This window comes from Sminthopsis crassicaudata, chromosome 6, assembly GCF_048593235.1.
Source record: "Sminthopsis crassicaudata isolate SCR6 chromosome 6, ASM4859323v1, whole genome shotgun sequence".
Lineage (NCBI taxonomy): Eukaryota > Metazoa > Chordata > Mammalia > Dasyuromorphia > Dasyuridae > Sminthopsis > Sminthopsis crassicaudata.
Window position 1 is genome coordinate 31980155 of NC_133622.1, and position 26517 is coordinate 32006671.

General features: G+C 38.4%; 1 protein-coding gene across 2 annotated transcripts in view; it reads right to left on the reverse strand.

The window, feature by feature from the left end:
- Window positions 1-7401: 7401 nt before the first annotated feature.
- Window positions 7402-26517, reverse strand: part of BEND4 (BEN domain containing 4) — a 50055-nt gene continuing 30939 nt past the window's right edge. The window contains exons 4-5 of one of the 2 annotated variants that reach the window (XM_074272671.1): window positions 25451-25691; window positions 7402-13937 (exon numbers count right to left, since the gene is read on the reverse strand). In XM_074272671.1, coding sequence (XP_074128772.1) covers window positions 13720-13937; window positions 25451-25691 — 459 coding nt within the window. In that variant the 3' untranslated portion in view covers window positions 7402-13719. The remainder of the gene's footprint in view (window positions 13938-25450; window positions 25692-26517) is intronic. The other variant, XM_074272672.1, reaches the window with a different exon arrangement.

Consider the following 26517-nt stretch of genomic DNA (forward strand, 5'->3'; position numbering starts at 1 on the left):
AAAAAAGAAGAAAGTGGGACAGTGAATCCATGTGTAAAGAGAAATTATCTCACTAGCTTCACCTACTCAGACACCGTAGAAATAAAATGGAAACTCATAAACAATAATAGATTATTGCAGATCTGGGAAGTCTCCCAAAAAACACGAGTAAAGAAAGCAGGGACACTAGATCAGTGGCCAGAAGCCATGACTTTTGCAAAGACAAAAACTGGAATATAAGTTTAAAAACACCCTCCTGCCCAAGATTTCAAGCGTTTTCTACTTAGAAAATTAGGAGAAAAATAGACATGATTTCATAGAAATGAATGTTTCTTTCTCCATTAAAATAGAAAATAAGTTAAGAGACAATAAAAACAATGCACAGATGATCTGAGTTTTATTAGAGGGCTTATGTCAAATAGCCTTTAGTTTTTGGACAGTAAAAATAATAACTAAAAGGCAAAGAAGGAAGAGTGATTTTTTTGACTATGGAACAAATGATTCATTTGAAGATGACATGAGGATTTAGATAACTTTTGGTGGGGTCTTACATCCTCTTACCAATTTCCATAGTCACAAGTGCACAAGCCAGAATTAACAATAGGTAATGTAGTAGCAAAGGGTTACAGGCTGGAGTTAGGAAGACCTGAGTTCAGCTGTGGCCTCTGGCACTATTTTTGTAAACCCTGGGCAAACTGCTTAAGCACTTCTGCCTCAGTTTACTCAACTGCAGATTGGAGACAATTATAACACCCTCCTCACAGGGTTGTTGTGAGGCTCAAATGAGATAGTATTTGTAAAACACATGGTAACTGGCACATAGTTGGCACTCAATAAATAATAATATAATATAATAATATAAATTAAATATAAAGGAATAAATAATAAAATAAATGCCAAGTTCCTTCTCTCCAAAACTTGCTGAAGCTCTATTTGCACATCCATGGGGCTAGATTTTATTCATTCCTCATTTAATTAAGTGCACTGATTAATCATTCCAGTCAGGCCCTGTGATAGTAGAGCGAACAAGGTCCACACTTTATTGCCCACAATGTCAAAGAAATCATGTAGAATTTTCACCTAGCTGTAATTACTAAGTGGCAACAATGATAGAAAATATTGAATAAAACACTGAAGACACAACCTTAAAAAGCAAAGGCATTGATCAGAAAACAGCCATTAGAACGGCAATGAGCAAACTGGATCTTGGAGTTAGAATTAACCATCCAGGGTCTTTGGAACAAGTTCAAAATGATAGCATCCTTCTCTTTTGATTTAAAGGAGAAAGGAGACGTCCTTACCAAAAGGGCAGAAATGTGGTGGAACAGATCCTCAGACCACCAATTCCCATAGAGATTATTGTGGAAGGAAATAAGGACGTAGTATGAATTACAGATGGACCTGGCAAGTGATTCCAAGTTTTCTGTCAGACAACTTACGTAAAGAGATCTGCCATGTTTTTTTTAAGCAGATGTGCAATTACTGTGGTTTCAGCATCAGTGCTTTCCTGACCCTACCGCTGCTGGTCTCTCTATGTCTCAGTGCCTCTCCATTTCTGGAGATCACTGCATAGCTCCCTTTTGCAGCTGCGTGCAGCCAAGCATGACTTTACTCTCCCGTGGATGGGTCCACGTCCAATTGTGCTTGTGCGTTGCCCTCACGACAGGAAGGATTCACAGTCATACAAAACCTTCCCAGCATGACAACATGAAACGCTATCTACTTAGACATCGTTGCAAGTCCAGGGGATGTAACTTTGTCCTAAAAAACCACAGAATTTTTACCAAGACACAACAAATTTCTAAGGTGTTAACTAGAGGTGGTACAGACAAAGACTTGGGCTAAAATGTGCAAGAAGAAAGGTGCAGAATGATGTGATCATTAGTGCTAGGCAAAAAATGGCTGAATCTAAATGAGAATGGGAAATTAAAAAGCTGAATAACATCTACTGCAATGCTGGTAGCCAACTTGGGCTTTTCCATTAGAAACCCTGAGAAAAAAGGCAAATATTCTAAGCTGGAACCTTCTCTCTTGTCCCATTAAGGACTTATTTGAGGGCCCTTTCCATCCTCAGATCTTGTATCTGGCTACTAGGCCCAGCTGGCTCCAGAGGGGAAAGTGAGGTAGGTGACCTTGCCCAGCCCTTCCTCACTTAAATCCGACTCACTGCATGTCATGGAATCACCTCCCTGATGTCACGGTCCTCTTCAAGAACAAAGAACAAACAACTTCTGTGAGTAGAAGTAGAAGCTGCCCCATTGAGGACCCAATGGAAACTGGTCACTTGGACAATGCAGGCTCCCTCCCTACTTCCTCCCTACTTTTTATCCATCGCTTCCTCTTCCCTTCTTTCCTTTTCTTCTCTCCTTCCCTTCTTTTCCTCCCTTCTTCCTTCTTTTCCTCTCTTCCTTTCTCCTTCCTTCCCTCCCTTTTTCTCTCTCTTTCCTCCCTTCCTCCTTCTCTCTTCCCCCCATTTTGTTTTGAGTTATTTTGAATAAGTTGTTTCCCTATTAGTTGTTTTTCAAGAATAACATAAGCACCTGTATACTATGATCTGGTAAACAGCACGTGTGTGTCTTAAACATTTGTGGACCCTCTGATAGGACAGACCACAATGGAGAAATATAAGAAATAACTTTCTAGGTAGCTTACATAATGATTTATCCAACAAATTGTATGGCAAACAATTTAGAAATGCCATGCTAGAACTATTAAAAAAAAGCCACGAGAGGCCTAGTCCCTGGGTTGTGACTAGGACAGACTCCTGCTGTTCCTGCACTTGAGACTTGAGCATCTCATGTTTCTCTGAGGACAGTGCTGATTGACAGAGACCTACTAGGCAGACTATCTTGGATGGAAACACAGAGCCTCTGCCTGAACGGAGAGGGAACTTTGTCATGGGCTTAAGATGCTTCTCTGTATCTATGTCTATCTGTCTGATTATCTAGCTATCTATCTTAATCTGTCTGTAATTGAACTATCTATCCATTTATCTTTTTTCTCTCTTTTTCTTTCTTTCTCTCTCTCTTTTTCTTTCTTTCTCTTTCTTTCTTTCTCTCTTCTTTCTCTCTTTCCCCTCCTTCCTTCCTTCCTTCCTTCCTTCCTTCCTTCCTTCCTTCCTTCCTTCCTTCCTTCCTTCCTTCCTTCCTTCCTTCCTTCCTTCCTTCCTTCCTTCCCTCCTTCCTTCCCTCCTTCCTTCCCTCCTTCCTTCCCTCCTTCCTTCCTTCCTTCCTTCCTTCCTTCCTTCCTTCCTTCCTTCCTTCCTTCCTTCCTTCCTTCCTTCCTTCCTTCCTTCCTTCCTTCTTTTCCTTCCTTCCTTCCTTCCTTCCTTCTTTCCTTCCTTCCCTCCCCTTCCTTCCTTCCTTCCTTCCTTCCTTCCTTCCTTCCTTCCTTCTTTCCTTCCTTCCCTCCTCCCTCCCTCCCTCCCTCCCTTCCTCCCTCCCTCCTTCCTTCCTTCCTTCCTTCCTTGCTCCCTTCCTCCCTTCCTTCCTTCCCTCCCTCCTCCTTCTTCCTTCCTTCCTTCCTTCCTTCCTTCCTCCCTTCCTCCCTTCCTTCCTTCCCTCCCTCCCTCCTTCCTTCCTCCCTTCCTTCCTTCCCTCCCTCCCTCCCTCCTCCCTCCCTCCCTCCCTCCCTCCCTCCCTCCCTCCTCCTTCCTTCCTTCCTTCCTTCCTCTTCCTTCCTTCCTTCCTTCCTTCCTTCCTTCCTTCCTTCTTCCTTCCTTCCTTCCTTCCTTCCTTCCTTCCTTCCTTCCTTCCTTCCTTCCTTCCTTCCTTCCTTCCTTCCTTCCTTCCTTCCTTCCTTCCTTCCTTCCTTCCTTCCTTCCTTCCTTCCTTCCTTCCTTCCTATTTATCTATCTATTTAAGATGCTTATTAGAATCTCCAAGAAGTAGGTTGGTAGTTTATTCTTAGGTAAAAGTTTGATTGCATGTATTGAGGAGTGTAATTCTAATCAGTATTTCATGATCAGTATTTAATGATATATTGGCTGTAAGTGTGTACTGGTTATCATAATGTGTTAATGTATAAAGAATCTAGAATTATATTGAAAACTACTTGGTCACAATGTTACCTCTTAAGAAAGCAGTTGCCTCTTGGCCCAGTGTTTGTATAAATTTTGTTATTAATTCAAAGCAAAAATTAAAATATTTTTGGTCTCTGTCCTACTCAACTGGTCAAGAAAACTTCGTGGTGTTCTGCTCAGCTGTTTCCACTGATGTTCCTTAGCTTTCCCTCTTCAAGCAGAGATTTTTCCATTCAGAAAGGGAGAAGGCAGACAGATTTTTTGGGCTTTGCTGCTGAAAGACATCTATAATAAAGATGAGCTGGGTCCTTAGCTTATTTTTTGTCCAGGGTCAAATTTGTTTGCATGCTAAATCTTGAGAGGATTTGGGAGTATCTAACCCTGCCTCCCATAGTATCCAAGTAACTGAAGGCTTTGATTTCCACTGAGCCTTCTTTGAACTAAAAGAAAGACCAAAATCTCAGTGCCCGTGAGTACCATGACTGGATTTGTTAGCTGTGGCACTAACTGGAAAGTGGGGGCCTGCTCTTTAGGGTAAAGATTGTGTCCACTCTATCTAGAATACTGATACTTGGGGAATCTTCCAGAAAAGAACGTATCATAGAACTGAGACGATGGGCTAGGTCTCACCACTACCAAAGCAACCCCCAAGTGATACTGGCCCTAGGAGAACAATGCATCTGCTGGGGACTGGCTACACAGAGATGATCACTGGACCAGGGTTGACCACAGGAACAATGGAGGCAATGTATCTGGCTTGAGGCCCATCAGAGATGCTCCCTACCGTAGGATGCAGGCCTTGTCAACACAGTAGGATGCCATCACCAGAGGGCATCGATGGTCCCACAGCATCCTTATCCACATCCTCCCTGTGTGGGTCCCCATGAGCAATCCCTCCATGAGCCTACTTCTCCCCCTTTCTGGTGGTACATTTGTGGGAGAGTGTACCCTAGGTTTGTGGAGAGGACAAGGATCTTCTTAGTATTTCACGAAACACTTTTGCTTTGAGCTAGTTGTATCCTCAGGCTAATAGAGAAAATGGAACTGCACAGGCAAAGTCTTGTGTAGCGCCATTCAAAAGTAGACAAGGATCTTGAACCCTAGAGGGTGATTCTGGGGACCCCACGTGTGAGAGGATGGTGCTCCTGTCCCGACAAAGAAATACGCAAAGGAGCGAAGGAGTCCTTCACCAAATGGTGGATTTAGTTTGGAGAATTTTGTAAACTTGTTAAAGAAAAGCTAAAACATTAACCACAGTCTTGACATTTATTGTGCATTTTTTTTCCCAACAGAACACATGGCATTCTAGAGGTTTGTGAGGTAATCAAATCAATATTCAAATTAGAGAGAAACACCCGAAATAGCAAACTCTAGTAACAAATGTCTTTTGTAATTAAAAATATTGGAGGTTTAAAAAAGCATTATAACATTTTGAAATTACTGAAAGAAATGTGCTAAACACATAGAAAACAACTCTTACTTTCTATAGAAATTGCTCACAAAAAAACCCCTTTCTAATCTATATTACACTATGCACTTGCAGTTGTACGGTACCTGGTATTTACCTGTCCCTAATGGGCATTTACACTACACAGTACAATCAATAGAAATTAGTCATAGAGAAATAACTACACTGTTAACAATAAAAATATTAGGATCAATGGTTTTATCACAGTTTCTCCACAAGTATTTGTCATAAAAAAATTGAGTAAAGGCATGTTGGCACCAGTGCTACATGGAATTGCAGAGAGGGAAGGTAGACTGAGGCAGTGTTTAAATGGTGTAGGGTTTGGTGGGACTGATGACTTAGGGGCTTTCTTCGGAGTAATGGAAAAGCCCAAGCCCCCGACACGGGCTCTTCTAGGTCACCTGCAGCTCTTACCTTCTTCCCCACAAAATTTAAACAAAGCCAAAGTGACAACAAAACCGAATGATCGATAGGAAAGAATCAGAGATCAGCATTGATCCTCTACAAAGTCTCCGGGCAGTTCTCACAGTGACGTCAAGCAATGAAAAAGCTTTCCCTTCTGAATCCGATTCTGGTCAATTCTCAGGTCAAAATAATCACAAAATGTAGAAAGGGAGAGGAATGATGCAGCTTGTTTCTGATCCCTGTCAGTGCTAGTTAATCTTTCTAAAAGAACTTGCTTTTTTTGAGCTTCAGATCATCCCTTCCTTGGGTTTGTTGTAACTGGGAACCTGTGGTAACTGAATTGTGTAGAAAGTGATGATGAGAATGTCCGTTATCTTTATTTAACCATTTATTTCCTTGAAATATTTTCTAAATTTGATGGGTTTTTGATGGGATTTATAGATTATAATCTATGTGTAGAGACTTGCCAGTTTCCAGAGCAGGTATCCGAGTAGTGAGAACTGAATTTGTTGTGCATGCTTTTAACCTCAGAATCAAAAGAAATCTTAGGAAAATGCAAAACATTATGTTGTCCTTGATGAGCTCAGCACAGTGAACGAAATGTTCGCCTCAATACCAGATATTGAGGAGACAGATGAGCTTTGAGAACGTTGCGTCAACGACAAGGAAAACTATGGAAGGCAAGTGAACTACTACCCCATTGGGAGAAGGACTTGTTTATTGGGCTTACCCAGTTTAGAACTACTGGGCCTGAGAGTTCAGAATGAGCCAAATGGTCTTTCAGAATTGGTCAGGATTGATTGATATGTTCATTTAGAGATCTATATACTTATCTACAAATAGGCAGAGTTCTGAAATGGACCATAGCATTATGTTCAGTACAACCCAGAGGTACTGTGCCATTTGAGACATAGCCCTATCCATGAAAGAGCATGAGGGAATTAAAGAAGAGATCACAATTATGATTATCTTCCTATAGATCCTCAAATGTGATGCTTTAGAGACTAAAACTCACCTGTCCAGGGGGTTGTATCTATAGTGTGTGTGTGTGTGTGTGTGTGTGTGTGTGTGTGTGTGTGTGTGTGTGTGTGTGAGAGAGAGAGAGAGAGAGAGAGAGAGAGAAAGAGAAAGAGAGAGAGAGAAAGAGAGAGAGAGAGAGACAGAGAGAGAGAGACGAGACAGACAGACATACAGGGAGAGAGAAAGGAGATAGAGGGACACATAGAGAGAAACAGAGACAGAGAAGAGAGAAACAGAGACAGAGAAGAGAGAGAAAGGAGAGAAAGAAAGAAAGAAAGAAAGAAAGAAAGAAAGAAAGAAAGAAAGAAAAGAAAGAAAGAAAGAAAGAAAGAAAGAAAGAAAGAAAGAAAGAAAAGAAAGAAAGAAAGAAGAGGAAGGAAGGAAGGAAGGAAGGAAAGAAAGAAAGAGAGAGAAGAGAGAGAAAGAAAGAGAGAGAGAGAGAGAGAGAGAGAAGAAAGAGAGAGAAAGAGAGAAAAAGAAAGAGAGAGAGAAAGAAAGAAAGGAAGGAAGGAAGGAAGAGAGAAAGAAGAAAGGAAGAAAGGAAGGAAGGGGAAAACTGCCCTAGTAGAGTAATTGTGACTGGGTTATCATACTAGTATGTCGAATTAGTGGAGAGACAGGAAAGGAGGGAACCAGAGAAAGACAGAAACAGACAGATAACACACGCAAAGAGAGACAGAGAGAGTCAACCACGCTTCCTACCAATCAAATCCAGCCAAGCTACATTTCCCAATTGTTCACCCATAACTTTGTAGAGGTCTATGATCAACTGTGTGATATTTTTTGACATTACTCCAAATGAAATGATTATTTTACTCTCACACTCATACATCTGAAAGAAACCATCACAATGTTTACAAAAATACATCATCAATGATACATACTGCTGTTTAGACACATTTACAGTAGAGTTCTGACTCAAGTGTTCTATTAGAAGACATTTCACCAAGCAGTTTTGGCAAATGTAACCACATTAAACACACACCAGAAGACTCGCATCGTATGTGCAAAGTCATTTTCTATTATATTTCTATAAATTTGAATTTATGTGCCACCAAAATCTACCACAGAAGGTCTGTACTGTGAAGGATGAATAGGATTTTTCTTTCACTAAGTGACATGAAGTGAGGAATTTTGAGTCCCCTCAAAATTAAAACAAACCCAAAGAGGTAGTTGATGAGGTTTAGATTAGGTAATGCATGAGAATTTAAATGCAAGAAGGGAACGTGGACTTGTCTGAAAAAAGTCACCAGACACTGTCTGCTACAGTGAGCCGGCAGCTATTTATACATCTAGGGCCGATTAATGGGAATAAGGAATCCCATGAAGTTGTCGTGGTATTCAAATTTGCACTGCAGATTTCCATTGACCTAGAACCAATTGCTTTATTTTACATCATTTTAACTTTAAAAAGTCCTAATTTGAATGCGTGTGATTACTTCATGGTTTTCATTATTCAGAAGTCAAAGCCTAGTTGTATTGTATATTGCTTGCCTGTTCAGTTTATTGGACTGTATGATGCCCCTGTTGAACGCCATTTTTTTACAATATGTAAGTGACTAGAAATACTATTTTTTAAAAATGGTATTTCTAATCACTTATATATTCTAAAAAATGGCATTTCTCCCTCTATTAGCAAGAGAAAGGACTATGAACATAGTCAACAATGTCCACGTTTTGGAGAATCAACTTATCTTTGTCTATTTGTTTTGTAAATAAACTGGCCCACCCAGACACATTCAACAGACAACCATCAACATCAAAGGCACCATTAACAATATCAAATGTGATTTGATGATAATGCCTCAGATATCTAGGCTTCAGTAATAGGCTGTCAGTCCCTTGTATGCCACTGGATCACAGGATCCATAGAAAACCACATTTTACCATTATGCTCTATTGTATTTTTCTTTTGTTAAATATTTCTCACTTACATTTTAATCTGGTTCAGGTCATCCCTGTTACCTTTTTCCCCCTAAAACATAGAGAACCATATAAAATTTGACTATAGAGACTTCACTACATGTCTGGAGGAAGTTACCATTATGGGGAGGAACGTGATGGTTTAAGTTCTAGGGCCTAGGAGCACATCTCCTGGGACTTTTAAATAGAGAGAAAAGAGTTATCTAGATATCTGCATGGGCATAGGTCTACACAGAAGAAATGCTGAGAGTCATATGCACAGGACGTTGAACCTATCATCCTCAAAAGGCCAGAAAACTGACTGCCATAGGTATGGGGAGGTAGTGTGCTGTCATGAAAACTCTTGGGCCCTGAGCTTCAGGAGTCTTGGTTCTACCGCTACCTTGCTATTTGACTGGGTAAATCTCTTTGGGTTCATCCTTTGCAAAATAAGATAGACTGATTTCTCCCTGAAACATCTTTCAGCTTTAGTTTTTTTGAGATCTCTGTGGTATATTACTTCTCTCTTGACAAGATCTTGGCCAAAGTTCTGCCCGACCAAATTCAGGGTTGTATGGCTTTAGCCCGCAAGGTGAAATGGGGGCTTTCCCTTTGAGACACAATGTATACAGGAAAATCCATAGGGCACAATGAGACCTGAATACTGCATTCATGATAACTTTCCAAATAAGGGAAGACTCTTCTAGCTATTTTCTTGCATTCATTTCCTTCAAGATCTGATTGTTGATTTGGATTTTGAGGTTGGTTCTGGATTTTCCTTAGCTTTCTGATGAGCCTCCTGAAATATGAGGGCAAGAACTGACCACGTTATCTCAGCAGTGATCTGATCAGGCCAGAGTACAGCTCAGTTTTGTATATTTAATGCCACCTTGGCAGTGGAAGATCAACCTGAGACTTGGGGAGACTTGCTCCTGCAAAAGACCATCTCTTTGACACTAGGATTCTCCTGGTGATGCGAGATGGCTGTGAATCATGCACAGACACCAAGATCTTGGAAGACTCACTGTTATAAGTAGCCTAAAGGACGGTAAAAAGACACATGATATGGGTAAGCAGGAAGCAGCATGTTGCCAACATGACTTGTGTGGAAGGAAATGGTATAAATGATGCTTTAAGGTCTAGAAAGCACTTTCACCATCATCAAGGATGCATTTGCTCAGAAAAGGAAGTGGATTGGTAATATAGACAAGAAAAAGACAGCAGATGGACCAAAGACGATTTTGTTACTCCTTCATCCTACACACATAAAAAGAACCAGAGAAAGGTCTTCGGTATGTTGGGTGGACACTGTACGAAGGAACTATGTGAATACACAGACAAAAATCATCCAAGAGGGGATGGATTCTCCTTTGGTAGAAGGAATAATGAATTTTCATATTTCACAATAATGAAATTATGGATCCTCAGAGTTTCAAAGTAATGTGGTGAAGGGGCCCAAAAGCTGGTATAATGCTAAAACTGCCAAATGATGATGAAGATACCCGAATCAAAGCGCCCAGTACTGGAAGAGAGGAAGATGAGGAGATGATCCACACAAACTCCAGGCCAAGTTAGAGGTCCCTAGGGCAATAATGTGCTGACTTTCATGTGGTTGGGATTTTTATATTAGCTATAGGGATACTTTTGACTTTGTAACCAGTTAATGTTATTTACAGCCATGGTAATAGAGCATCATTGAAAGGGATACTCAATGTCACCAAGCTTTTCTCTATGAGACAGATGTCTAAGCAGATGTTATGGGGCAGACAAGGTCAGATGGGCAGAAGGAGCACTTCAGGAACTCGCTGAAGTAGTAAAAAACCAACATGGTACAATGGACATACTGCATCTTTTTGGATCTCATTTTTGACTGGATTGGACAAAAAGCTCCTGAAAGTCCATTCCGGAGCAAACATGAAACGTCAGGAAATAAGAGGCAGACAGAGCAACTTTAACTGGAGTGGTCAAGAGATGGTGATTCTTTTTCATTAAAGTGGGTGTGATGTCTATAATCAAAGCCTCAACAGCTGACTATCCAAGCTGGGGTAATGGTTATGGACCATTCACCATAAATCTTTTCAGTCATATTGTCACATGGATAGCATTGCCTTGAGCCATCCTAATTTCTACTTGGTTACAAGGTTCTGGCAGAAAAGATCAGAGGGTACCCTAAAACGAGCTGCCTTTGTCCAATACTAGAAGGCCCAAGGCCTTCCAGATGAAGTCAGGGGAGTCATTTAGTGCATCCTTTCACTTTGCTTAGAAAAAAAAGATGTAGAGATTTCCTGGCTGCAAATGTCATTCCTTCAGAAAAAACAGATTTGTTTTGGGAATGACAGTGAAGGGGAATACCTGATTCCCCTAAATCTAAAGAAACAGAATTACTCAGATACAAGAGAAAGATGAGACAATTGTGGTGTTTCCTTTCCTGGCCAATGTTTTCACCTTGAATAATGATGGTACTGATCTCTGAGTAAGCCTTTGTGGAGGAAAAAACAGCAGCCACAATCATTTGCAATATCTTGATGAACTAGTCTTTCAATCACCTAGTGGCCTAATACTAGAAAATACCCAACTTCCGTAGGAGAAATAAAATAGTAAAGATGTAATAAAGACAACTACTTGCATTACTTGGATAAGAGATTCTGCAGTTTTGTGTAAAAGTCCTATCTTTTTGGTCACATAGCCTTGTTCCCTGCCCTTGAATATAGAATGTCTTCTTATTCCAATAAGAAATTCTGTCAATTGTGTCCCATATATTCCCCCTTTCTCTCTTGGCTGATCACTCTTTTTCTCTCCCTCTCTTGTGAAATGCTTTACTTATCCATCGCTGATTGGCTTTATATTACAACTGAGCTCAGAAGGTCATAAAAACCCAATCTGTATCCTAAGAAGCTAAAGCTAAAGCTGCCAATAGTGAGATATCAGTCTTTCTTAGCGTGTTAATACATCTCTTTGCTTTTAGTTTGGTCTCCTAGCTGACCCAAAGTCATCTCCCCATGACAGGTTTGTCTCTTCCAAAAGGTCCCTAAGACAATTCCCCAATGTCCTTCAAAATTTGAATCTTTCCTTCTTGGACTTTGAATATGGATACTGATGTGGGCATCTTTACTAATTGTGTACCTAGGTACCTACAGGCAAATACCCTTTAACAGATCAGGCAACAACAATCTATAGAAATAATAATAAAATAAATTTTAAAATTTGGAATTATGAAATATAAATCGGCAAAAGAAACAAGCAACTGTTGAAATATTTCCTTGTCTTTCACACAGCAGGGACTCAATAAGTATTTGTTGAGTGAATAAACAAATGAATAAGTGAATGAAAAGAGGTAATTTGTTACTTAGATAAAAAACCCAACAAAGGTAATATTTTATAAATACAAAAACATACATTTTCATTCACATAGACAAATACTTGTTGAGTGCCCACTGTGAGCATGACACACCCATATTAAATACACTCAGCATCATTTTCATGTAGCCACTCCTGTGAATGGCTTTAATATTCAACAAAAGCTACCATTTTACCACTCTTGCCATAAAAAAATGCAATCATTTGGCACAGTTTCAAAAAACAAGTGTCACTTGACATCTGATCCTGGAGCCCTCAGGAATAATTATTTTAGCATCTATAGAACATTTTCTATAATGATAGATTTTAAGGACATTTTTAGTTTCACACATGTAGCTCTAGAGATAAAATGTGGATGGAGGGAGAAGATGCCATTGACATGGCCATCGCCTGTTGCTCTCAAATGCCATGTTTTGGTCAATGCTGATGGAACAAATCGGGGAGAAAATAGACGTTTTAAAGTTTTACACAAATATACAAGAACTGAGAATCCAATTCATGACAGAAAATAAACAAGTTTCATGGAGAATTGCTGAAAATCCTGTTGCATAATAAACCCAATGGCATTGAAACTGTGTCTATTATGACGTCAGAACATCTGTTCAATTCAATGAGAAGAATAAGCCAAGCCAATTTTTGGCAGAGTTGCAGACCAAGCAACTGATTGGAATTTCCAATTTAAGCCAATTATTTTGGGACCATATGTATATATATATAGCTTTGTTTAAGGTGTCTGAAATGGTGGTTCTATGAATCTGTAATTTCAGACATTTGAAAGATGGCTTTTGAATGATTCTCTGCTGAGTGGATGAAATGTATTACAGTTTTTGTAAACTCCAGAGATGACATAGTACCTTCTATGTCAACATGATGGAGTATCAGTAAGAATGACTGAGTGTGAACTGACTGCAAATAACCCATGCCTATATAGCCGATTCTCCGTTCTCTGTATTTTAGAATTGATGTTCTTTTAAAAAAAATATTGCACTTTGCTAGTATAGGAATAGCCTACTAAAGCCATGTATGCCTTGTCTGAGTTGCGATAGATTAGGAGTTCAATAATCTATAAGGAAAAAAAAGGAATTTATTGATATTAAAGCAATGCATTAATTTATATATCTCCTGCTCATTCAAATATCACTTACCTTAAAACAACTATGAAAATCTCCACCCTCTCCTATGGAAAGAATACTGAGCAACATTTACTTTGAGATCAATAGCCAACTTTAATGGCAGCATTTAATGATTTCATCATAAAGATTTTTTGCAAGTCCACTTATATTCCCCTCCTGACAGTCTAGATATAAAGCATTCGAAACCAATTGCAGTTTTCCATTAATAACTCTAAAAAGTCTGTGGTAAGCATAACATCTTCCCAAGCTGACCCCGAAATGGATTTCTATCTGGGACTTGTGCACTAGGATAAGAGGGTGAAAAGGTAGGGTGTCAAAGGTATGACTGAATATGAAATGCTTTGGACTCCTAATTGATATTAACAGTTCATCTCACAATCAGTATTCTTTAGTTGGCTGGCTGCTACTGTGGAATAGATTTCTTCTGATTCCCATCAATCTCCAGCTGCATCCTGGGAACCTTTATTGAGGATTTCATCCTGTGAAAGCTGATGCTCAATCCCTTCATAATACGAGCTGCCATTATGTAGGAAAGTCCCCACAGCTCGTCCTTGTCGGGCATGGCCAACCGCATCACTGAATACTTTATTTATTTGCTCCTCTGACGGCATCCACCAATCCGGGTTGGAAGTGCAATGCATCCTAATGAACTCTGTGAGAAAGCAGACATTAATAAAAACAAAACAAGACAAAGAAACAAATAATCACACGACAAGGAGCTGGTCTTTGCAGAAGAAAACGGGTCTGCTCCTAGCAAACTAGAAAAAGAGCAGTCCCGTGACTATGGAAGTGGAGGCTTTATGGAAAAAGCTGTATGAGAAACTCAATGAAATGCCGTGATGATGCCATTTGTGAGGCCTCGTTTATTCCTGGATCTATCTGTCCACATGCAAAATACAAATTCAACCATCTAAGTGAGTCTGGAAAAAGCCATCAACCCTCCCTCCCACTGCCACCTCCCTCCTCCTCTACTAAGAAAGCTTAAGGGAAGTTTTGAAGAAAAATAAATGTCATTTCTTTGATGGATAATGTAGGTCTAAAACAGAAGAGGAGTAGATTTCCAAATCCATATTCTGTTTCCATTCTCATTTTGGCAATTTTTGCCATTTTAGTAATCTAGAAGCATAATCACAATAGAATAATGTTGTTTGACTAGCTAAAAATCTGCAAATTTCAATAGATTGGGACTAAAGTCTCGAGGAGGGGAGATGATTGCTTATGAGTGTCAAATTGCTGAACTATAGGTTATAATTAGATTTTCAACTATATTCTGTATATATGTACTTGTATTACTTAATATTTTAAAAAGTAGAATAGGTTCTAATATCAAACTTCCCCTTCCACCATCCCATACAATTAGCAAGTCTGGAGGGGGCAAATTTATTTTAAATTTTTTCATTTTTAAAAATCCTTTTTGTGATCATGGTCAACCTGCTGATGATCATTGTCTTTGTACTTAGCTAGGCTGATTCCCTTGGACAGTACAAAGTCCCCTACCAAAAACAGACCTAAAGTCTCTCGAGTTCAGTAGGATCCGTAGAAGCTTGTTCAAGCATAATCTTAAAGAACCCAGAGATCTCTCTTAAGATGCCCAATTGAAAATACAGAATGACTTTTTTTTGTGGTTAATTTTTTTTCTTTTAGTCCACACCTGCTATTTCATTGATCTAACAAACTCCCTCCATCAGTACAGTAACTCATGTTCATCTGTTATTTATGGTCTAAGAGAATTAAAGGTTTTGTCCATCATTACACAGCCAGTATATGTAACAGGAAAGATTTGAATAGTGTCTTCCTGACTCCTCTATGGATGATGTCATAGTGCCTCCTTAACTGTAGTTATGCTTTTTATATATACCCTAGGCTTTCCTAATGAGTTGGGTCATGAACATAATTCCTTAGCAACTATCTTAATCTTAAACCAGATTGAGAAGACTTTTAAAAACATTTCTAAGTAAAGATGTGTTATCATAAGTGTACTTTATATTTTAAATCAACTATCTTAATCTTAAACCAGATTGAGAAGACTTTTTAAACCATTTCTAAGTAAAGATGTGTTATCATCAATATACTTTATATTTTAAAGCAAGGCAAATATTACTATCCATCCTTTTAATGTTAGCTCCTCCACAATTGAACACTATTGACTATGGGATTTTTTTTTGGTCCGAGTCTTGTTTTGTTTTTAAGAATTTAGGTTTCTGTTCTCCCCATTCCATGTAAATCCATAATAACTAGTTGCCATGTAAAGTATTTTTATTGGCTCTTGGAGTTATGGAATCCTACATTTTTTAAATTGCCCAGACTCAGATATTATGTCCAATATAAAAAAATAGTTCCGAAGTTACAAAGTTACAAAGCACAGGAATAATTAATGAAACAATGGAAAAAACACTCAGTTTGGAGTCAGAGAATCAATCTGGATTTGAATCCTTCTTTTGTCCCCAATAACCATGGGGGACTTGAGAAAGTTTCTTAACTCCTTAACAATTCTATAAAATGAAACTATTGAACTAATTGGTCTCAGAGGTTTCTTCCTGCCTAAAATATAATCAGGGGGATTCTTATTTCACAGGGAATTAATCACTTGAAAGTTCTTATTTTAACCCATTAGATTTGTTTCCTCTTGCCAGTCTTATGTTCGTCCACAAGAGCCATCCATTCAACTAGTCTGATTTTGCTTTAGATTCTTCCTGAATCGTATAGCTTTAAAGATACTAATATTTACTTGCATAAGCTAAAGGAGGAAAGCTGAAACATTGATCTATGGAGAAGTTTTGGGGCTACTCAAATAAAAAATTCTGCAGGGGTCATTGTTCTTTGCCAATGATGAAATAAATTGTATTATCCAAACAATGAAAGGGCTTCTTGGGTGGGATTTATACCTAATAACACAGAAAAAGCAACATTTTCACACTTTCCCCCTGCAGACAAGACTGAAATCAATAACTGACAGATGGTGTAGAATTAGTGGATCTTGCTAATATGGACTTTAAATGCACCTGAAGATGCACCATTTGTGTCCACCTTGGAGCTCTTATTCTGCTTCCATATACCATTAGTTGGAATGGAAAGACTTAGAACTGGCCTGTATTTCCTTTCACAAACCTTGCCCCTCTGAGATTTTCAGGGACTGCTTTGGTGATGTTCAAGCATTCATTTAAAACAACATAAAAAACCACCTATTCTATTGTCTTTTTTTGGGGGGGGGTAAGGCAATTGGGGTTAAGTGACTTGCTAGTAAGTGTCAAGTATCTGAGGCCAGATCCTCCTTACCCCAGGGATGGTGTTTTTTCCATGGCATCACTTTAGTTGCTCCTTCTATTATGATTTAAGATGTTGGATCATGAGATCCCAACTAATTAAAAGCCCATTTCCCCCCTTGTCCTTTTTGTCTAAAATGAGTAAAATTGCCGTGTGTTCCCTATCTCTACTATTCTCCTTTAAAGCTTCACAAAGTGATCCCCCAAATCTGCTGAAAATCATAAGAATCATAGTGTATTTTGCAAAACAAAGGGACCTGGTGCTTTTGTATAACTGTCAATTTCTTCAGGTGCTTTTGAGAGTTCTTAGGACCTCAAGTCTTTCTCTACATCAGTAGTTCTCAAAATGTGGTCCAGAGAATCCTGGGCATCTCTGCAACCCTTTCAGAGGGTCTGATAATTCATATCATACATATATGTGTGTATGTGTGTATACATATATATATACATATATATATATATACTTAGTTTTTATTTCTAATATGATAAATATCTATAAATGTAACCCACATAAAAACTTTTTGAACATATTCTCAATGATTTTTAGTGGTATGAAGGAATACTGAGAACAAAAGCTTGAGAACCACTGCTTTACACCAGTCCAATAATGGAATATACCCGTTGGAGAAATGGAGTGGCTGGAGCTTGAAGGAACAGTCTTTAGCTCTTGACTATGACTTCCCTTAGAGTTATAAAGAGTGTGTGAAGTCATACCCCTGCAAGAGGAGAAGAATAAAGGCTTGGATGGGGCTTATGCTTACATTTCATAACAATCCATTAAATTTACCATGGGAAGTGCCAGCTTTAAATGTGGGCAAAGGAGATGGGTTAATAACGTGAACGCTATCTACCTCACAGCAATTATTGTAAAGAAAGTCTTTTGTAAGTCTGGAAATGCTATAGAAATAACAAGAGCTGTTATTTTAGCACTTTTGCTTTGAATCTCTTTAATGAACTTATGGAGAATAATATTGCATTATTTTCTCTATCTAGGTGGGCTCCTTATCCTCCTTACTAGATTAGATCTTCCATGAGGTCAGGGAAACAGGTTTTTATCTCAGATTTCTATTTTCTCCAGCACCGACACTAAGGTCTACACACAGTAGGTGCTTGAAATATTTGAATACTTGGATATTTAATGTTAGCTCTTCCCTATTCCATAACAACTAGTCGACATGTAAAGAAGTATTTTTATTGGCTCCTAGTGTTATGGAATCTTATATTTTTAAATTGCCCAAACTCAGATATTATGTCCAACATGAAAAATAATTTTCTTAGTAATCACAAAGCAGAGAAATAATTAATGATCCAATGGAAAGGACACTTGATTTGGATTGTAAATCTGACTCTACATTTGAAGGACAACAATTAACCTATCATTTTTCTCTTCTGTTGTTTATGTACTTTTGTTCTTAGGTACTAGGTCCATGCCCCAAGTGGGCCCAATCTTTTTCATTCTGATTTGAACATTTCTAAATTTCCTGGGGCATCCTGATGGAGCACCCATAGAATTTGCCAGCAGTGGCAGCTGGGTTTCCGAACAGAAGGGAAGCATGGAGGCAGTCATCCCAAGGGTAATCATCAACCTGGACGTTTTTTTGTCTTAGATAAGGAGAGCACTCTGCTGCAAAAGATTGGAGGAATTAAGCCCTTGCTATCCCTACTCCTATCCCAAATCTTACCTCTTTTGGTTGGGGCTGCCCCTTTGTCCTTCCTCATATGACCCTCAAGGATTATCCCTTTCTTTCCCCATTTAAGGTTGACTTGACATTTATTTTGACCTGATTTTGTTTGCATGAAAATTTTCTGTGTGCTGGGTGCCTCCTGCTACTGAGGCTGGTGGATGCCTTGGGCGGTGTCCCTTTCTCTACTGAAGTTGATGGATGTCTTGAGTTTGGGAGCTCTGAGTTGCAATGGGCTAAACCTATGGGAAAAAACCATGGTCCACCCTGAAGAGAGTAGGTTGCCGTATTCTCAGCAGAGGCAAGCTGACTCAGGACAGATACATAGCAGGTCAGCGTTCCCATGCTAATGAGAATAGGAGAGGACCCAAGAGTAGGTCCAGCACTTCCAGCCTGAGCAAAATAAGGAGGCACACTCTTTAAAAATATTTTAAAGGTGGAAATAAGTATGGAGGGGTTGTACATGTTTAACATATACTGGAATACTTGCTGTCTAGGAGAGGGAGAGAAGGAGGGAGAAAAATCTGGAAGGTTTTGCAAGGGTGAATGTTGAAAACCATCTTGCATATATTTTGAAAATATGAAGCTACTATTTAAAAAAAAATCTTTGCTTATCTAAAATAGTATGATTTCCTGTGAGCTAATGGGGTGGAAGAAAGGACACAGGAAAGATCAGTTTGGACTCAAGAGCCACAATTGTTTTAATATGCTCAGAGGTAGATATTTTCAAAAGATTTATGCGTGTTTTATCTCCTTCTTTAGCTTATAAGCTTCTTCAATGTGGAAAGAAGCATTTATTAAGCATTTACTGTGTGCAAGGCATTCTGCTAAAAAAATTTGGGGATAAAAATAGAAAAATAAGAGAATAAGAACTATTTCATATTGTTTTTCTCTTATAGAAGAGATAGCATTTATATAATGCTTTAAGGTTTGCAAAGCACTTTACAAACATCTCATTTTATTTCCAAAATAACCCTGGGGGTGGTACTATGATGGGCTCCATATTTCCATTTTTCAGATGAGGAGACTGAGGCAGACATACGTTAAGTGACTTGCCCAAAGTCACATAGTTAATAAGAGTTTGAAGTTAGATTTGAACTCAGGACCTCCTGATCTAGGAGTGAGTCCTCCAGCTATCAAATCACCTAGGAGTCTCTGATATTTTACTAAAGTCTGTATGCAGCACAGTGCCCTTCACACCACAGGCACTCTCCCTCCCTCCCTTCTCTCTCTCTCTCTTTCTCTTTTCCTCTCTCCCTTTTTTTTCTCTCTCTCCCTTTCTCTGTCCCTCACTTCCTCTTCTCCTCTTTCCCTTTCTCCCTCCATCTCTTTCTCTTTATTTCTCTCTTGGTCTGTCTCTATCTCTTTCTTTTTCTTTTTCCCTCTCTCCCTTTCTCTCTCTCTCTTCTTCATTCCCCCTCTCTTTATGTCCCTCTCTGTCATATGTGTATATGTGTATGTATGTGTATGCACACATACATACACACTGCCTATCTATATGGAAAAGAAAAGAAACTTTTTTCTCTTTCTTTCTTCCTTTCTTCCTTTCTTTCTTTCTTTCTTTCTTTCTTTCTTTCTTTCTTTCTTTCTTTCTTTCTTTCTTTCTTTCTTTCTTTCTTTCTTTCTTTCTTTCTTTCTTTCTTTCTTTCTTTCTTTCTTTCTTTCTTTCTTTCTTTCTTTCTTTCTTTCTTTCTTTCTTTTTTTTATCAAAGATTCCCTAACAGCTTCTTTACTTCTTTCTTTTTTTTTTCTTCTTCTCTCAGACTTAGCAGAGATGTTACATTCTCTGTCCAACTTTTCCCAATCTTAAATGAGCACAGAAACTTAAAAGAAAATTCAGTAAGAAAACTGTTAGAGGATTGGAACAAGAGCTTTCCTTTCCCACATTCACATTGCTTTACAACTGTAGAAACAGTCATTATGACTTTCAGAGCTCTGATAGAATAAGCTGGCTGCATTGAACTTTGGGCTAATAGTATTCATTGTAAGAAAGCAAAAAGTCCTTTCCTAGCATCCTGAGCAAGTGCTCTATTAAGAGCTAAAACTAGAATTCTTTTCTTAGAAATCGCTTCCATATTAGGAACTCTGTTTAGTCCCACTCAGGAAATAAAAGATCTCTCCCTTTTTTCTCAAGGGTTCAAAGACCCCAGGAGACAATCATTCAAGACTTGACACATCAGCCCCATGATAGTTATATCAATTCAAAGACCAAAGACTGAACCTTTCCTCTGACATATTAACCTTCTGAACTACAGAAGCATAAATTTCACCCACACTGATTCACCAGTTTCAAAGAAACAAGTTATCATTTCTTCTAAATTCTCATAAAATAGATGAATCTCATGTACATCATCCTAGATTGGGTGACACAGAAAAGCCCTTCCATTTTATCATTCGTGGCAAACACCTAAAGACCTAATTAACTGCCTGAACACAAGTAAACGTTATTTCCTTTCCTATTACTTCTTACTCCAGGACTAGTACATACCACATGTGTATTTTTGTACTCCAGTTTAAAATAAAGGAGAAGGAAAAGAAATCAACTTGAGACCATTGATGAAAGTGGATTTTGGTTAGAGAGCTAATTAGACTTATTAATTTTATGATCAGTCATGGCAGAGGTCTCGATTAAGTACTGGGGAGATACGGTGTTTTCTATCAATACCACATAAACTTTCTTTTGGTGGGAGAAATTAGAAGTTAACTTTCCTTTGTGTGAATTTTAAATTGAAATTAAAATGAAAGAATTTTAATATTTGCTGTTTACATGATGGGATTTAGCCAATAAACTTCTCTTTCTTTACAAACCAAATAGTGAATTTCTCAAATTCTACACCCTCTACTATTTGAAGAAATACTTTATGCAACATGTACCAAAATTCTTAGTTGGACACTTTATAAATGGCTCCAACAATATAAATGGCTCCATCAACTTGGGAGTTGAAGAATTGGGGCAAGTATGAAGTATTTAGTCTTAGAGACTGTAAAAGAAATACAGTTTCTGTAGTCAGCCTAAAAATTACCAGATCACCCTTGGTAATAAGTATTTTTATTCTGCCCCTACAGGAGTGGATTTCAGTCCCTTACTACTGCTATTTCACCCAGACAACACTGGTAACTGGACAAATGGTGAGGGCTTTTTTGGGCTTCAGGAAGTGACTAATGAGGTTAATATCTTGATAAATACTAAAGCATCACCACCTCCACGAGGTGGTCTCTGCTGAGCAGGACTGTTGTTAAGTTTTTATTGCTGATTTTGGCTTTTTCCCATAGTCAATCAAAATAGAGTAACTTTTGGACTAGACTTTATAATTTCTGCTGCTTTTTAAATAGAACTATAGTCTCAGAGGTCAACTAGGAGAGTCTATACTGAAGTCAGAACCTCTTCTAGGGTATCATATGACAAAGGGTCATCCAGTCTTTGTTAGAACTCCAGTATGAAATCTTAGGATCTTAGGATCACAGAGGCAGAGCTAGAAGGATCTCAGAGACCATTTACTTAGTTCAGCTTTTTAAGATGAGGAAACTGAAGACCCAGAAGGTTAAGAGCTTTGCCCAATGTTACTCAAGTACTAAGTATCAGAAATGGGATGTGAATCCACACCCTCTGACTCCACAGTCGATGTTCTTTCCCTGTATACTCCTCAAGGAAGCTTGTGCTACTTTTGGACAGCCCTAATGACCGTTTTTCCTTCTATTGAACTGAATCGACTTCTGCGACTTTCATCCACTCAATACTCCTTGCTGCCTTCTGGGGCCAAGTAAAACAAGACAAACATTCTCTTCCATTTAATATCTTTGCAAACATCTCAAAACTGCCTCCCACCCAGACTTCTGCTCTTCAGAACAAACATTGTTAATTCTTCCTGTGATCCCTGCCTAGTTTCCAGTCTACTCAACATCTTTCAGATGAATGTTAGATCGTCAACATGCTTTCTAAAAGGTCACACCCAGAACATTATACTCCAGATAATGCCTGGTAAGTCACAGCTTAATAGGAACATCATCTCCTTTGTCCAAGAAAATCTGGCAGTCCATGATGCCATTCAATTTTTGGATTGTTATGTCATACTGTTGAAGCATATCGAGATACCCATGTGCTAAATAAGACTCCCAGGATCTTTTTTATACTATTGTCGAGTCATATCTTCCCATTCTGTATTTGTCCAATTGGTTTAGGACTTGACATTTACCTATTAAATTCCCTCTTGTTACATTGGATCCTTTATTGGAATCTTTTTGGATCTTTTCTCTGCTAGCCAGTCTCAGTTTCATATTATCCATAGATATGATAAATAAGCCTTCAACTAAGTCATTGATAAAAGTGTTGAATGGAGAGATCTCTGAGGCACTTCACTAAGGACATTTCTCCAGACTGACTTTTAATTAAACTACTATGTGCTGGATACTATGCTAAAGGTTAGGGATACAAGGAAAGGCACTATCCAAGCCCCCTCTTCACCCCCCAAAAAAGCCAAACCCAATGTATGCTATTAAAAGCTTACTGTTCTTTGGGTCCAGTCCTTCAATCAGTTCTAAATCCAGCTAACTAGTATCATCCACTTCATGTTATCCATAAAGCTAGCATGAGTGAATTTGTCTAATAGCTTGTTGGAAGTTAAGAAAACTTTGTGACATTCTTTTGATCTAATAGACCATTAACCTTGATTTTAAAAAATAAGGAGGTGAGTGACTTGTTTCTTGACAGAATATGCTGCTTTTCTTTTGGAGTACTATGAACCAGTTCTTTAATAATGTATTCTAGAATTTTGCCAGGGAGCAAATTTAAGCATATTGTCCTACAGTTTGGAGACTCTGCCCCCTTTTTCTCTTTTAAATGGGGACATTTGCCTGCCTCATGTCTTGTGGCACATTGCTGATTCTCTGTAATTTTCCAAAGCTCACGATCACATGCAAAAATAGTTGATACATATGTCATTTGAAGGGTAACAAAATATCTCTTAGACATTCTCTCTTGTGATCCTTGCAATAACTTGTGTGTGTGTGTGTGTGTGTGTGTGTGTGTGTGTGTGTGTGTGTGTGTATTAGGGGTAGGTACTAAAGGCATAGTTATCCCTTAAGTAACTTGTCCAAAGTTACACAGCTAGTAGATGTCAGGAGCAGGATTTAAATCTGGGTCTTTTGAGGGCTCCACATCCTGCATCCTTTCCAGCATTACTCCCTCTCTAGCAGCACTTTCCGGATTTGTAGCTCCTTTGGCTCTGGTGCCTTGAAGTGTAACTGGATGTTTTCTTGCCATGGCTTCATTTACTTTGAGTTTCAATTTCCTGTTAACCATTTTTGTTTCCAATCTCAAGAACATTCTCATTAGCAGGAGAAAATATAAGAAAAACAAGAATTGAGAATGTCTGCTTGCTCTCTTTTATCTATCATCTCATCTCCCATTAGCACATTTCCCAGCACCTTCTGACTTCTTACTCTCAACATAGCTAAGACCCTTTGTCCTTTGTATTCACCAAAAGCCTCAGTTTTCTATAGGATTATAGCATTCTTTTGTATGTGTATTTATCGTCTATAATAGAAGGTAATTCTGTAATAAAATACATCTTCCATATATGTATTTTTAAGTATTTTAAAGATTTCTCCTAAAAAAGTTGGTAGATGAGTTCCTTATGTAGTGACATCAGTTTCTTTTAGATAGCTCTTTATTTATCACATATGCTGAAATAATTTATGTGAATTTTGTTTCTAAGAGTATTCCATCACATTTGAAATTAAGTTTTCTGTGAAGAATTTTAAGCCATGAAACTCTTTTTCTGGCTTTTCTGAAATCTGCTTATCCCCAATCTAGCATATAAGTCACATAACAACAGGCTTTCCCCTTCTTTTCTATCACAAAAACTAAAATTGCATAGTCAGATTTTCTTGAGATTCCTAGAATTTCTACTTTAGCAACCAGTTTTTAATTATTGATCAGAATTAGGTCTAGAATAGTACATTTCCCTGGTACTTCCTCTATGTTTTAAAGTATTAAATTATGATCAAGGTAAGGCTATAATTTATCATATGTACTGTTACTGGCAGAGGTGGGGGAGAGAGAGAAAGCGACAGAGACAGAGAGAGAGAAAGAGAGAGACACAGAGACACATAGCAAGAGACAGACACAGAGATAGAAACAGAGAGACAGGCAGAGAGATAAAAAAGTGAAAAGAGACAAAGAAAAAGGGAAAAAGAGGGAGAAGAAAGAGAGACACAGAGGATAGAAACATACATATAGGGAGGAGCCCCTCAGATGTCTAGATGTCTGGCTAATTGAAGTCTCTTCACCATTATATTACATATCTGACAACTTTGGATCTGCTTCTCAAACTCATTATTCATTTTTTCTTTCTGCTTGACTGTTTTTGTAGCATCTGTATACCATAATATCAGTTACTGGAAACTCAGAGTATTCAAGTGACTTTCCTAAAGTCACACAGTTAGTGACAGAACTTTTCTCAGACCATCCACATGCTGAATCAATATTTTTTTCCTGTCAATTCTCCCTGCCTTCACACTAATCTTATTGGCACAACAGATCTACTCAATTTTAAAGTGGTCCACATTGACTGCTAATACTGATTAAAATACCAGACCAACAGATTTTCTATTAAGGTTTTTTTTTTTTTTTTAATAGCATGGGAAAGACCTAACCGAGTTTAATGCATTTTGGGCCAGAATAAATGTTGATATTCAACTAACATTATAAACAGATTATGTAAATGTGGGCTAAATGATTTTGAAGGGCTGAAAAATGGGATATAGGGAAGAGCAGAGATTTGGAAAGGGGAATTGGAAATCATCTAGCCAAAATTATATGACCAATGATGAAAAAATTTATTTCTTCCCTTATTCTTCCATGCATTTTCCCCTTGAGTCCTCCTCCACACATTTCCCCTAGTAGTTTTATGCTCTGGTTCTTCCCCTCTCCCATCTGTCCCACTTTGGTCAAAGAAGACCTCTGGTTGAAATTGAATCTGGATTTAGCATGTACATCACAGTGCTATGTAATGTCAATGCACCCTTAAATCAGAGCACTGCTTCCAAAGCAAATAAAATGTTCTCCAGGAAGTTTTGGATAAGGAATTGATGGGCCACACAAAGCTTGTGAGATCTCAGGAAAATCAAAATACAGGAAAGCCGAACACTTCTATTGAGCCCCAGCCAATGCGGTGAAATGGGATCACGTATGGCGGACACTGAGCGAAAGGATGCAGTACCTCTGAGACATGTTACTTTAACTGGATCCAGAGGACGTCTTTCAGGACCTGTCTCTCCTGACTGCACTGACCTTTTCCTTTTTCCAAGGCCGCATGAGTACTTAAGCTCATCGGTTGTAAAAACAAATCTGATGAGGTATCGAAGGAGCCGCCTCCCATCTTTCTTGGAAGAATTTACAGCCTCATCCCATTGTTTACTAGTGATGTAGACGGGATAGTTGTTCAACAGCTGCTTGCTTCCCTGGGAAAGTGAAACATTTTCCATTATACACTTAGGCAGACAGAGAGAAGCTCAAACCACCTCTGCTTGAAAGGAAAACAGGCTCGTAACCAAGCAGATATGCTGACAATGAAACGCGTATTGAAGGGAGCAAGTAATCGCTCATACTCAGAACGGGCACTTTTTAAATTACATTTGCATTTTCTATAACAAGAGCCCAATGAGGTATAATGAACACCTTTGAGAGAGCAGCTATTTATAACTTGCACTTTAACAGGTAGGTTAAAATGTGTCAAGATTCAATGACAAGGAACACCATTTAAATATACTCATAACTTTCCTTTTCAGTCTACTCAAAGGTAGAAAAATGACTTTGAAGAGTGGGATCAAACATGTCTCATCACCCCCTCCACTTGCGGGTAAGTACTTCAGACGTGACTTTTATGACATATTTTCATAAGATATTTATTACTTGCATTTAACACTTCACACCTGCTAGCCAGTCTATTACCTTGAAAACAATGTAGAGAAAGTAAATAGGAAAGTAAAATTTAAAACTAGAAAGGTTCATTAATAGTCACAGGAAAACACATTAACTCAAATTATAGCTCTGTGCAAATGCTACTATGTCAACTCAAAATTTTTCTTCCTTTTAACCTTCATAATTTATGTCTGCTATAAAATCCCAGGGCTCAATAGCTGCAGTGGGGCTAATTACGGGAATTTCAGTAACGTTTATAAGCCATGTTTAGTCAATTGTACCTACACTACCATTACTTCAGTTCTTGTGGTCTATAAAATTCTATAGTCCAGGACCAATTAATTAACCCAAGATCTCAGTTTTAAT